This window comes from Miscanthus floridulus, chromosome 17, assembly GCF_019320115.1.
Source record: "Miscanthus floridulus cultivar M001 chromosome 17, ASM1932011v1, whole genome shotgun sequence".
In the NCBI taxonomy this organism is placed as follows: domain Eukaryota; kingdom Viridiplantae; phylum Streptophyta; class Magnoliopsida; order Poales; family Poaceae; genus Miscanthus; species Miscanthus floridulus.
In genome coordinates this window covers 92,145,671-92,159,663 of record NC_089596.1, presented here as the reverse complement: position 1 = coordinate 92,159,663, position 13,993 = coordinate 92,145,671, and the positions used below count along the sequence as shown (strand labels likewise).

Below are 13,993 nucleotides of genomic sequence, written 5' to 3'. Positions count from 1 at the left end.
ATCCAGACCCCTAAGTCCCCAACACCATACCGGCCTGTTCGCTTGTTGGTTTCAGCCAGCCCAAACCAGTCAGCCAACAGTGTTTTTCTCTCACAATAAACCAGCACCCGCCAGTCCAAACCAGCCCAGAAACCAACCAGCGAACAAGCCGCTCGGTAAAACTTCATTGTTAACAATTGACCCGTTCGGCTGGCTGAAACTTGACTGAAACTGACTAGTTGTGTGAGAGAGACATATTGTAGCGGCTGAAAGATGCACAGTGATTTGTGAGAGAAGCAGCCGGCTGGTCTGAAAATCAGACCAGAGAATGGCGCGAATAATAATAACTATGTTTCTATAAAGACTCTAAGATAACATCTAAATTTATATCTAACCTCTACCATTATGGATACTCTCGACTATAGTACCCTAAATCTACATCTAAATTACTCACATGTACTGTTATAAAAAAGGGGAAATTGGCTGGTGGACACCCACAGTGGTGGTCGTTTGCTGGCGGACACCCAAAGTGGAGTTGTATGCTAGAAGACACTCTGGTTTATTGTAATTATGCCAGAGGACACCGCGGGCCGGTTTCCATCGGTTGAGGAGAGTGAAAAATTCAGTTTGGACATCCGGTGCCCCTGAGCCACGTTTGGGTCTGGTTGGACCAGCTAATAACCGACCCAAACGTTATTAGCTCACTATCTGGACGCCCTGGATGCCACCACGTTCCGCTACGGCGTCCGCGTTGACCTCACCGCTTGGAACGTCGCGCCCCTTCGTTGCGCGGCCGAGTATCTGGAGATGACGGAGGAGCACGCCGAGGATAACCTCGCGGCGCGCGCAGAGGCCTACCTGAACCAGACCGTGCCGCGGCACCCCGGCGACGCCACCCAGGTGCTAAAGTCCTGCGAGGAGCTGCTGCCGCTCGCCGAGGACCTCGGCATTGTGTCCCGCTGCGTGGACGCCATCGCCTCGCGCTCATCGGCCGCGTCGCAGTCCTGGTTCGATGACCTGGCCGTGCTCGGCCTGCGCATGTGCAAGCGGGTGATGGCAGCCATGGCCGCGCGCGACGACGTCAGGGCGGAGGCCAGGGAGAGCTGCCTGGTGTCCTACACCAGGGGCGCCATCCCGGGGTTGTCGAGGTCCATGCGGCGGCGCCTCGCGTCCGCGCCGGTGTCCTCGGAGGTGGAGCAGAAGGAGCTCCTCGAGGTGGTGGTCGCCAGCCTCCCCACACACAAGTGCTCGGGGCGCGTGGTCACCGCCAAGTTTCTGTTTGCGTTGCTGCGCACGGCGCGCATCGGATGCAGCGCGCATGGCACTGGAACGGAAGGCCGCCACGCAGCTGCAACAGGCCACGCTGGAGGACGTGCTCATATTGAACTACTCCGGCACCGCGGAGACGCTCTACGACGTGGACTGCGTCCAGCGGATCATCAGGTATTTCCTCGCGGAGGAGGAGCCTGGCGGCGAGGCATCATCTTCGGCGGCGATCGAGGAGGAGGAAGCGGTGGCCGCGGAGGTGGCACGGCCGTCTGACGTGGTCATGGTGCAGGTGGCCAAGCTAGTGGATAGTTACCTCGCCGAGGTTGCGTCAGACGCCAACCTGAAGCCCGCCAAGTTCTGCGAGCTTGCGCTTTTGTTGCCCGACCATGCCCGTATCTACGACGATAGCGTCTACCACGCCGTCGACATCTACCTCAAGGTACGTGCACCACGGAGCATGTTGTCCACGTTAAAGGACAAAGAAAAAATTGTCTCCTTTTGAGCTGTCACTGCCAAAGACCTCATCTCTTTTGGCCATTGACGGGCTAATTTGCAGGCGCACCCGCGACTAACGACGGAGGAGCGGGACAGGGTGGTGGGTGTGGTGGACTGCCGGAAGCTGACGGTGGAGGCGTGCACGCACGCAGCGCAGAACGAGCGGCTCCCGCTGCGAGCGGTGCTGCAGGTGCTCTTCTTCGAGCAGCTGCAGCTTCGGCGTGCCATCACGAGCACGCTCCTCGCGCCCTCCGCCGGTGGCGCTCCTCGGGTAGGCCCCAGCGAGGCGGCGGCGTGGCGAGGGGCGACGGCGCTGGCGCAGGAGAGCCAGGTGCTGCGGCTAGACATGGACAGCGTGGCGAGCCGGGTGCAGGAGCTGGAGCGCGAGTGCTCTAGCATGCGCAGCGCCGACGGCGGCAGGGACGGGTCGAGGCACGCTGCGGGCGAGTGGAGGGCGCGGCACGGGTGCGAGTTCAATACGCAGGTGTGCGACTCGCACGCGCGGAACGTGATGGCGTCTAGGGCGTCCAGGATGGGGATGAGCCCAAACGTTATTGGACCAGCCGGTTAACTAGACCAGGCTTAGCTGGTCCGACCAGACCCAAACGTGGCTCAGGGGCATCGGATGTCCAAACTGAATTTTTCTCTCTCCTCAACCGGTGGAAACCGGCCCGCGGTGTCCTCTGTCATAATTACAACAAACCAGAGTGTCTTATATCATACAGCTCCACTTTGGGTGTCCGCCAATAAACGACCACCACTGTGGGTGCCGCCAGCCAATTTCCCCTATAAAAAATAGCCTCTAATCGTCATCTAAACTAACCATGTATGTCATAATAATAAAATATAATCTAAAATAACCTCTAAATTACTCAACTCTGATAGTATTAAAAACAGAATAGAGCAACATCTCGATTTGCATCTAAATTATACATTTCTAATATTAATAAAAATAATGCATAAATCTGCATCTAAACAACTACATCTAACACTCTGAAAAATAGCCCAAATCACTTCAAAAATGTGCTTGTAAATGATGTTTGTTATTGTAAACATAGAAATTTTTTTGATTAAAGTAATAAATGAATAATGTTTTGTCATCATTATCTATATCTATATCTATATCTATATATTCAGCGTGTTCGCTGGTTGGTGCTGGTGCTGGTTTGGGCTGGCTGCTGCTGGTTTTTTGTGAGAGGAAAACACTGTTGGCCGGTTGAATAAGCCTAGCCGAAACCAACAAGCGAACATGGTGATTATTTGATAATCTTAAACCCCATTAGAATTATATTTCCACGTTAAAGCCATCTATATCAACAGTCCACTGGCACATATCCATTCATAGCACATATAATCATGCACATATCTGTTCATGGCTATAATTTTTATACGCTCCCTCCAATTTTACATTTCCTGTTATTTTGAACAAGGTGAAATTCAAATTCTTACAATTTTGATTATCAATTTAATTTTAAAGATTTAGTCTAGACATCATATGTAGATTAGTCATAAAACCTACTTTAATAAAACAACAATAATAAGTTATAATAAAAAATGTATTTTGGAGGCTAGAATTGTGGAAAGGACTGGAGGAGGCAGCATTTGTATTCAGTTTGATCGGTTGCATTTGCTGTTTGGTTGTTGTTGCAGGCTGCAACTCTGCACCAACAGACAACAAAATCTTTATAAAAGAACAGCCAACAAAATAATAAAGGCAGCGATCAAGCTGATAAGCTCCAAATATTTTTTTAAAGAAATCATAAACAATTGCAAATAAAAATGATGCGCTTGCTCCCGCTGTGGCCCACGGTGTGGCCGCCACCTCATCACACATGCCGTCCCGTTCCGCGGGTAGTCTCTCCTTCCTTCCTTTCCCTGTGTCGTTCCTGCGCCCACCACAAAAACGTAACGCATCGCGACGGCTCCCCAACCCCAACTCCCCCCCCGGATTCTCTGGCCGGCCTCTCTCCCTTCCCCTTCCAGTCCCCGCACGCGAGAGCGAGATCGCCGCCCCGTGGCGGCCCTAGATCCCGATGGCGTCGCGCCGCCGCACCCTACTCAAGGTCATCATCCTCGGCGACAGCGGGTGAGCGCTTCGGATCTCCCTTCCCCCCTGCGAGGGCACTTTGCCTTTTGTCTCTCGCTGACCTCTGTTTTCCTGTGATCTAGGGTTGGGAAGACGTCCTTGATGAACCAGTATCCTGCGATTCGGATCGATTCTTGACAAGCTGACTTGATTTCGTTGAATCTTTTATTCTTCTAGTTGTTTGGTTTGGACTGTGTTTTCTTTGAGCTGTGATGTAATTCAGATATGTGAACAAGAAGTTCAGCAACCAGTACAAGGCTACGATTGGCGCGGATTTCCTCACCAAGGAGGTGCAGTTCGAGGATAGGCTCTTCACTCTGCAAGTAAGATTGGTTTGGTTCCCTTAGCCATATGCTGTGTCGTGCTATGCGAGTAGTTCGGTTTCTTTAGGTCAACTTCAGCCCCGATAGTCAATTAGTTTGTGAACTGATCAGCTGTGATATTTAAAAAGTGTAGGAGAGGATGTTTGCCATTGAACACCTGAATGCTTGCTTGTTAGGCCATGTCATCGTGCTTGTAGCGGCTGATTCAGTCTACACATATGCTGTTTTGCTTAGGCATTTCGCTCGCTTGCACTTGAAATATATAGCTCTAGTACTTGCTCCTGTTGACGAAAAGTCAGTTTTATCAATTTTATTACTAAATTGATTTACTGTATTGGCAACAATATAGTGAACTATTTCTGCTAGAAAATGCACGTCATAATTTTTCCATGAGAAAAACACTACTAGTAAATGGTGTACTTTTTAGACCTTCTAGGCATCTGCATTATTTTTCATTCTTTACTAGTGAACCAGATTTCACTGCTTATATTGGCATGATATTGTTTGATTAGCATAGGGGCACTTGGCAGCTACATTAGTAACCCTTCTTTATATTTTCCCGTAATCTTGTTCTCCGCTTAATTAACAAAGGACTGTTCAGATCATTTCAGACCTTCATATCATAACTGTCTAACTATTTAAAGTAGTTTCTTATGTTTTGGCTGCTTCTTAATAAAGCGCCATCTTCATCGAATCTATTGGGTACATAAGGAATCTGTGTAGATTCAGATTAATATCATGTGAAGAGAATTTTCTACCAGTCATCTTGTATCTGCTGGTTTATGGTGTTTAATATGTCTTTGTAGATATGGGACACTGCTGGTCAGGAAAGGTTTCAGAGTCTTGGCGTTGCATTCTACCGGGGAGCGGATTGTTGTGTCCTAGTCTATGATGTTAACTCTATGAAATCATTTGATAACCTGAACAACTGGCGTGAAGAGTTTCTAATTCAGGTGAAATATTTCCAATGCTTTATTAGTTCAGTCAACAATCCTGTTTTTTTTTTCTTTTTTTGTCTAACTTTGGATGTTTCCCTTTGCAGGCGAGCCCATCAGATCCTGATAATTTCCCTTTTGTTCTGTTGGGTAACAAAGTTGATGTAGATGGTGGCAACAGCCGAGTGGTAAATACCACTACACGATTTGCTCTCTGGATAAATTCTTCTCTTCAACTAGATTGTACTGATTAGAAATGTCATTTTAGGTATCGGAGAAAAAGGCAAAAGCTTGGTGTGCTTCTAAAGGGAACATCCCCTACTTTGAGACATCTGCTAAGGATGGAACGAATGTGGAAGATGCCTTCCAGTGTATCGTAAAGAACGCTCTGAAGAATGAACCAGAGGAAGAATTGTAAGCACACTGTGATTCTCCTTTCTCTGTATGTTTGATTGACATTTGACAGTACTGTTTTTATGTGGCATTAGTCTTTGCAAGTACTAGAAAACGGAGCACTGCAGTAAGAGTAGTTATGTTTGGAATATCAATTGGTCCTTCAGTTGGGTCTTTTGCTCCAGTTGTTAGTCATCAACAAAATTAGTCGCTTTTTGTTGATCCTCTTTTTGGGGGTGTATTTGCATCGTACCAGGACTAGCATCATTTGCTGCAATAAGACTACAGTAGTAACATTTTGGGAAAAATAAACTTCTTCTGTTGGTCACTTTTCAGTATTATCCATGTCAAATCATCAACCATGTGCTGGTCCTTTTTGTGGGGGATATGTTTGCATAGTTTCAGGATTAGCACTATTCGTTTCTTTCTTTTGGTTGTATTTCTTTCCGTGCCTCCTTTTTTGATCTTTATCGATTTGTTCTTGAAGGTATGTGCCAGATACCGTGGACGTGGTGGGTGGCTACCGGGCCCAGAGATCATCTGGTTGTTGTTAAGGCATGAGGCATCACGAGGGCGTTGTGATCATCACCGGCTATGCAGTGACCAAACAATACCTTTGACATTGCTGGGCCTCCATGGCTATCTACGGATCCGTATTCCATTTGTTACCTTCCAGTCTCCTGCTATGTACCCAAGGGCGCCTGCCCATGCTGTCAATCCGTGGACTTTGTGCAGTTTCATCAGTAGCGTCATATCTTGTGAATACAATTGGGCAAAATAAGAGGAAGTGTAAACTAAAGTTCATCATTTATGGTTTTGTGTGGGACGAGTATGAATTTGTCTGTCTGGCAATCGCCTTTTCCTCGCTATCTGCTTCAATGCGAGTTACTACACCCGTTCTCGCTAGAAAATAGATGTTATTAATTGTTAAAGAATCCACATCTCTCGCCTGAGTGTTTTGAGGTCTCCGGACACCAGATTTTATTTCTTGGCATCTTCTTCCTCCTGACGTGTGGCTGCTGCACACTGTCCTGCTGCGGCGTAGTAGGTTTTTGCTGGAGCTCCACGGCTGCGAGAGCTACCGTGCCCACGGCGATCTCTGTCTTCCCCTACCCCGCTGCTGTCAAGGCCATGGTCGCCCCCGTCCAAACCTGGCCCGGCCGTCTCCTTCGTCCCCCACTACGGCGGCGCACCACCGTCGTCCCCGCCGCTTGGCCTGCTTGCTTTTCCAAAAGTTTCTTCTAAGCCCGTCAGAGATGCAGAAGAAAAGAGAGACGAAGACAAGGAAAGAGAAATCGAGTTTGGGCCCGGCCGCCTCCTTTGTCGCCCACTACGGCGGCGCACCACCGTCGTCCACGCCGCTTGGCCTTCTTGCCTTTCCAAAAGTTTCTTCTAAGCCTGTCAGAGATGCAGAAGGAAAGAGAAATCGAGTGAACACTCTAGTGATGTGTAGCTTTTCTGTTGTTAAATGCCTCCTCTTATGGAAAGTGGCACCCAGTTATCACTATATGCAAGACGCGTCTGCAAATTCAGTAGCCATCCTTTGAAAGCCATTTGGAGCAAATAGGCAATCAAAATCCAAAACCCAAAACGTTCTCAAAAGTCGAAAGACTTCACCTTGCCGATGTCGACTCGTTCTCATATGCCTGTTCGTTTGCGCAGCGCCGATAAAGGCACGTTGAAAGCGAGGAAAAATGAAGGTTTTTTGTTTAAAAAATCGAAAAAAACGGCGCAGGCCCGTGCACGTCCCGTCCGGCAGCCGGGGGCGGGCAGTGAGCACGCATGAGAACACGGCCGGCGGGCTAACCGGCTAAACGAACGTGAAGGACGCGGCCCGCGCACGGCTGTCGACAGATCCTTTGCCGTGCTGTCTAGCTAACCATTCTCCCCACGTTTTCCCTTCGCCCAATCACGCGCGCAAATCCCGCTACGTTACACCACTGACCACCCTCCCTGTCCGGCCGCCCCCGGCCCCGGGCAGCGGGGCATCGCCATATATATCAGGCGCCGCGCACGACGGTGGGACGTGGCAGCGCGCATTTGGCACACACTCGTACGTCGCAGGGCTAGCTGTGAAGTGTAGGCGGCGGCGGCAGCAGGTAATGGCGATGGCGCCGGCAGCAGCAAGCCGAGCTACTGGTGGCTCAGCCCCTACTCGCTTGATCTCCAACAGCAGCTTCTTGGTGCCACCTCCCATTCGGCTGCCACGTCGCGCCGGCGGCGGCGGGCAGAGGGCCATGCTCCTCGGCGTCGGGCGGCGCGCCGACAACGGCTCGTCCTCCTCTGAGGGCGGTCGGCTGGTGGACGAGGGCATGGCGACGCTGCGGCGGCGCATCCGCGAGGCGCGGGCGGAGTCGTCAGAGGACGATGACATTTTTGACAATGACGTCGATGTCGGCGGCGCCGGCATCCCGCTGCCGACTGAGTGGACGGAGCTGGAGCGGCGGCACCACGGGAGCTACCTGGCGGGCGTGCGCAGCGCGGTCGGCCTTCTCGAGGTGCTCCTCGTGAACACACGCCCGGGGCTCGGCGCCGGCTTGCTGGCCATGCTGCTGCTCGGCGTGCCGGCGTCGCTGTTCCTCGTCTGCGCCTGCGCGCAGCTGATCCAGGCCGCTGGTTCTGTCTGGTCCGGATGAATTCGTCCCAGAGATCCATTATAGATCTCTAAATTGATTGCGCGTATAAACTGTTTTGCAACTTCAGTTTATAGAGCTGATAAATTCCTCTGTCGACAAAAGGATTGGTTGGCAAATTCTTCAGTTAACAAAAATATCACAGTATAGTAGGCAAGAAGCCAACACCAAATGATTGAATTTGACAGAAGCACAAATTCAGAGCTGATAAATAATTTGAACTGATAGTCTCAACGGTTTGACTGACCCTCTAACCCTCAGTACCACCACCAGAAAGACAATCGAACAGATTTGTTTTAACGCAAGCCGACCGTGCCATACCTACATGAAAAATGAACAAACCGTTTGTATTCGGCTATTCGCCTCAGTTTGAGCAGCACCCAACTCTCTTCATCGCAGACACGTCATCCTTCACGTTTATCTTCTCCCCTTTGCCTGGGGCAGCCGCGCCATCCTCTGGTGCCTCCACCGTCTTCTTGCTCACGATCTGGTATATCTGGGTCAGCACCTCTGAGAATGCGTTGTCCACGTTGGTGGCATCGAGGGCAGACGTTTCCATGAAGTACATGGATTCGGCCTCGGCAAACTCCTTGGCGTCATCAGTTGAGACGGCCACCAAGTGGCGGAGATCAGACTTGTTGCCAATCAGCATCACAACGATGCTTTGGTCAGTGTGGTCTCTGAGCTCCCTTAGCCAACGGCCCACGTTGTCGAATGTAGCATGGCGGGTGACATCATAGACAAGCAATGCCCCTACAGCTCCTCGGTAATAGGCACTTGTAATAGCACGGTACCTGAAAAACCAGCAGAAAACAATGAGAGAAGATAATATAAATGGACACTACCTTTCCTTTCTATCTTGTGATGGTTCTGCAAATGAGACCGGACATGTCAATCTCCTAGGAGAGAGGTAAACCAGACTGAATTGCAAATCCACCTCAAAACAGATGTGGACATCTCCAGAGTTTTTGCAGCTACTAGTTATAACTTATAAGTAGTGACCATTCTAGATCCACTTAATTCAGCAACATGGTCAATTGTAGTTTCAAATGGTGTGCCTAGGAAAACACACACGCCCTGAATATAGTATTGCTAACCAACCTCTGACAGGGCTGTTCTTAGCTGATTTGTCCAAACTCCAAACAAAGTTCTAGCACAAAAAAAAGAAGAAAAAAAAATTCCTGATTTAACTAGCTGGGTGACATACTGATATTTAATCATCTCAAACAGTTTATGAGATGCTAAACTAATGAAAAAAGTAAAAGGAAATACGCTCATTCAGTACAATTAACATTGTGATGGATACAAGCTAATTTGTACCTTCCAGAAGCCATCACCACCACCACAACAACAATAACAACAACAACAACAACAAAGCCTTTAAGTCCCAAACAAGTTGGGGTAGGCTAGAGTTGAAACCCAACAGAAACAATTAAGGTTCAGGCACATGAATAGCTGTCTTCCAAGCACTCCTATCTAAGGCTAAGTCTTTAGGTATATTCCATCCTTTCAAGTCTCCTTTTATTGCCTCTACCCAAGTCAACTTCGGTCTTCCTCTGCCTCTCTTCACGTTACTATCCTGACTTAGGATTCCACTACGCACCGGTGCATCTGGAGGTCTCCGTTGCACATGTCCAAACCATCTCAACCGGTGTTGAATAAGCTTTTCTTCAATTGGCGCTACCCCTAATCTCTCACGTATATCATCGTTCCGAACTCGATCCCTTCTTGTATGACCGCAAATCCAACGCAACATACGCATTTCCGCGACACTTAGCTATTGAATATGTCGTCTTTTCGTAGGCCAACATTCTGCACCATACAACGTAGCAGGTCTAATCGACGTCCTATAAAACTTGCCTTTTAGCTTCTGTGGTACCCTTTTGTCACATAGGACACCAGACGCTTGCCGCCACTTCATCCACCCTGCTTTGATTCTATGGCTAACATCTTCATCAATATCCCCGTCCCTCTGTAGCATTGATTCTAAATATCGAAAAGTATCCTTCATAGGCACTACTTGACCTTCCAAACTAACATCTTCCTCCTCCCAAGTAGTAGTGCCGAAGTCACATCTCATATACTCAGTTTTAGTTCTACTAAGTCTAAAACCTTTGGACTCCAAAGTCTCCCGCCATAACTTCAGTTTCTGATTCACTCATGTCCGGCTTTCATCAACTAGCACTACATCGTCCGCGAAAAGCATACACCAAGGGATGTCCCCTTGTATGTCCCTTGTGACCTCATCCATCACTAAAGCAAACAAATAAGGGCTCAAAGCTGACCCTTGATGTAGTCCTATCCTAATCGGGAAGTCATCCGTGTCTCCATCACTTGTTCGAACTCTAGTCACAACATTGTTGTATATGTCCTTAATGAGCCCGACATACTTCGTTGGGACTTTATGTTTGTCCAAAGCCCACCACATAACATTCCTTGGTATTTTATCATAAGCCTTCTCCAAGTCAATAAAAACCATGTGTAGGTCCTTCTTCTTCTCCCTATACCGCTCCATAACTTGTCTTATTAAGAAAATGGCTTCCATGGTTGACCTTCCGGGCATGAAACCAAATTGGTTCATAGAGACCCGCGTTATTGCTCTCAAGCGATGCTCGATAACTCTCTCCCATAGCTTCATAGTATGGCTCATCAACTTAATTCCCCGGTAATTTATACAACTTTGAATATCCCCTTTATTCTTGTAAATCGGTACCAATATACTTCTCCTCCACTCATCAGGCATCTTGTTCGATCGAAAAATATGGTTGAACAGCTTGGTTAACCATACTACAGCTATGTCCCCGAGGCATCTCCACACCTCGATTGGGATACCATCCGGTCCCATCGCCTTACCTCCTTTCATCCTTTTCAACGCCTCTCTGACCTCAGATTCTTGGATTCTCCGCACAAAGCGCCTATTGGTGTCATCAAAAGAGTCATCCAACTGAAAGGTTGTGTCCATATTCTCACCATTGAACAATTTATCAAAATACTCTTGCCATCGATGTCGGATCTCATCCTCCTTTACCAAGAGATGCTCCCTTTCATCCTTAATGTACTTAACTTGGTTGAAGTCCCGTGTCTTTCTCTCACGAACCCTAGCCATCCTATAAATGTCCTTCTCTCCTTCCTTCGTACTCAAATGTTGGTAAAGATCCTCGTACGCTCTACCCTTTGCCACACTTACAACTCGCTTTGCAGTCTTCTTTGCCACCTTGTACTTCTCTATGTTGTCCGCACTCCTGTCATGGTACAAGAGTCTATAGCATTCTTTCTTCTCCTTAATAGCCCTTTGAACTTCCTCGTTCCACCACCAAGTATCTTTAGCCTCGCGTCCCCTTCCTTTGGTTACTCCACACACCTCTGAGGCTACCTTTTGAATGTTGGTTGCCATCTTGTCCCACATATTGTTTATGTCGTCTTCTTCCTTCCAAGAGCCCTCTTTGATAACCATTTCCCTAAATACCTCTGACGTCTCCCCTTTCAGTTTCCACCACTTTATTCTTTCAATCTTAGCTTGTTTATCCCTACGGGCACGCACTTGAAAACGAAAATCTGCCATCAAAAGCTTATGTTGAGAAACAACACACTCCCCTGGTATCACCTTGCAATCCAAGCATGCTCGTTTGTCCTTTCTTCTTGTGAGGACAAAGTCAATCTGGCTACAGTGTTGTCCGCTACTGAAGGTCACTAGATGAGATTCTCTCTTTCTAAAGAAAGTGTTGGCTATCATCAGGTCAAAAGCTACCGCGAAGTCCAGAACTTCCTCCCCCTCTTGATTCCTACTACCATACCCAAAACCTCCATGAACCGCCTCAAAACCTGCGCTTGTAGTACCTACATGTCCATTAAGATCTCCTCCTATAAAAAGCTTCTCACTACTAGGTATAGCTCTAACCAGGCCATCTAAGTCTTCCCAGAACTGTCTCTTAACACTCTCATCGAGGCCTACTTGGGGGGCATACGCACTAATTACGTTCAATACCATATCACCAACGACAAGCTTGACTAAGATAATCCTATCTCCTTGCCTTCTCACTCCCACCACACCATTCTTGAGGCTCTTATCAATCAAAACTCCTACTCCATTTCTATTCGCGACTGTCCCTGTGTACCAAAGCTTGAAACCTGTATTGTCCACCTCCTTCGTCTTCTGACCCTTCCATTTAGTCTCTTGAACGCATAATATATTTACACGCCTCCTAGTCGCGGTATCAACTAATTCTCTTAACTTACCTGTAAGTGACCCTACATTCCAACTACCTAAACGGATCCTAGTTGGTTCCCTTCGCACCCGTCGACTCTGATGCGAAGACCCTTGCTCATTTTTCACTACACCCGGGCGCCGGACTAAATACATGAAGCTGTTTGGCTTATAAACGAACTGTGTAACTGCATGTTTGCTTATTGTATAGAAATGAAACATCACAAAGAAAAAAGTTTGTTTATCGGCATCCCCTGTCTGAAAAATCTGAAGTTGAGGCAAGACAATTCTCACAAATATACAATTCTGGAGCATTAACCCTCAACTTCTCCCACCTTAAAAAATCAAAATGTAAGTTGTTTTAGTCTTTGTCGTAAGACAAACTTATCTAACTTTGACCAAGTTTATAGAAAAATGCACCAACATTTAGAGCATAAAAAATCACTAAAATCACCCTGAAATATGTCTTAATAGTGCATTTTTTTGGTATCCTAGATGTTGGTACATTTTTCTACAGATTTGGCCAAAGTAAAATGTTGGACAAAACTAAAAGTTTAGCATGGCTGAACAGTTAGTAGCATCAAACTCATCTAGTTGTCTAAACTTTCTGATTCTTCAACAGCGAGCAGTTGGCATCAAGTTTGAAGTGAGATCTCTTGATAACATAGTTCCAAAATATGACAACCTACATAGCCCCTATTTTGTCTGGGAAGGAAGCAGAGCCACAAATAGAATGGATAGACACCGAAGGACAAAGAAATTTACCCGTGCTGCTGTGCAGTTGCCAACAAGGTAAGACAGGAAACGACATATCAACCACCAAAGATCAAAATGTGCCCACCCATCTACCTAGTAGAAACAGCTAATAGACATCTGAACCACACAAGTGATTGACCACCCCTAAGATCCCGTCTTTCACAAAATCTTGCCAACGCAGCGATTTTACTCGCGGTAAATATCAGCATATATGGAAATCGCCTCCAGATCACCAATCGTGGCAATTGACAAAATAGCGTTACGAAATTGGGCTCCCTAAACAAGCAACCGAGACCAAACTAAGGCAGCCTCCCAAGATCAAGCAAAGGAGGCTCCCAAGATCACATTTTGCTCACCACTGGCGGAGCGCACGAGAAAGTAGAGAACAAATCTACACGAATGCATCGCGGACGCCAAGCGAAGATGTTCAGAGCAGATCAAAGGGTACCTCTCCTGGCCGGCGGTGTCCCAAATCTGGGCCTTGATGACCTTGCCGTCGACCTGGAGACTGCGGGTGGCGAACTCGACGCCGATGGTGGACTTGGACTCGAGGCTGAACTCGTTCTTGGTGAAGCGGGAGAGGAGGTTGGACTTGCCGACGCCGGAGTCGCCGATGAGCACTACCTTGAAGAGGTAGTCGTAGTCGTCCTCCGCCCGGTACCCGCCTCCGTTGGCAGCCATTGCTTCCCTTCCCCTCCTCAGGCAGAGGTTGGCTGCTGCTAGCCTGCTAGCGTAGGCGAGGTGGGGTTTTGGGTCTGGATCTCGCTGGAGCCGGGTGGTGCAGTGTCACTGGAATTGGGAGCGGTGCCAGTGAGGCGGCAATCAAGTAGTGGAGCAGTACTAGTATTTACCAAAGGGTTGAAGACGGAAGAGTGGTTGGCAGTGTTTACTTTCGGTTCTGAACTTTTAAAACTCCACAT

At 48.0% G+C, this 13,993-nt stretch overlaps 3 protein-coding genes and 1 pseudogene across 3 annotated transcripts; 3 read left to right on the top strand and 1 right to left on the bottom strand.

Annotated features, from left to right (window-relative positions):
• Window positions 1-549: 549 nt before the first annotated feature.
• Window positions 550-2,314, top strand: LOC136515979 (BTB/POZ domain-containing protein At5g66560-like; annotated as a pseudogene).
• A 1,354-nt stretch (window positions 2,315-3,668) lies between these two features.
• On the top strand, window positions 3,669-6,312 carry LOC136518710 (ras-related protein Rab7-like). Its single transcript, XM_066512397.1, has 7 exons — window positions 3,669-3,829; window positions 3,913-3,939; window positions 4,053-4,152; window positions 4,959-5,105; window positions 5,195-5,275; window positions 5,356-5,501; window positions 5,968-6,312. The coding sequence occupies exons 1-7, from the start codon at window positions 3,777-3,779 to the stop codon at window positions 6,032-6,034; spliced, it is 621 nt and encodes a 206-aa protein (XP_066368494.1). The 5' UTR covers window positions 3,669-3,776; the 3' UTR covers window positions 6,035-6,312.
• A 1,173-nt stretch (window positions 6,313-7,485) lies between these two features.
• Window positions 7,486-8,123, top strand: LOC136518711 (uncharacterized). Its single transcript, XM_066512398.1, has one exon. The coding sequence runs from the start codon at window positions 7,583-7,585 to the stop codon at window positions 8,114-8,116; it is 534 nt and encodes a 177-aa protein (XP_066368495.1). The 5' UTR covers window positions 7,486-7,582; the 3' UTR covers window positions 8,117-8,123.
• A 339-nt stretch (window positions 8,124-8,462) lies between these two features.
• On the bottom strand, window positions 8,463-13,943 carry LOC136518709 (ras-related protein RIC2-like). Its single transcript, XM_066512396.1, has 2 exons — window positions 13,522-13,943; window positions 8,463-8,907 (listed from the first exon to the last, which is right to left on the bottom strand). The coding sequence occupies exons 1-2, from the start codon at window positions 13,752-13,754 to the stop codon at window positions 8,478-8,480; spliced, it is 663 nt and encodes a 220-aa protein (XP_066368493.1). The 5' UTR covers window positions 13,755-13,943; the 3' UTR covers window positions 8,463-8,477.
• Between the last annotated feature and the right edge of the window lie 50 nt (window positions 13,944-13,993).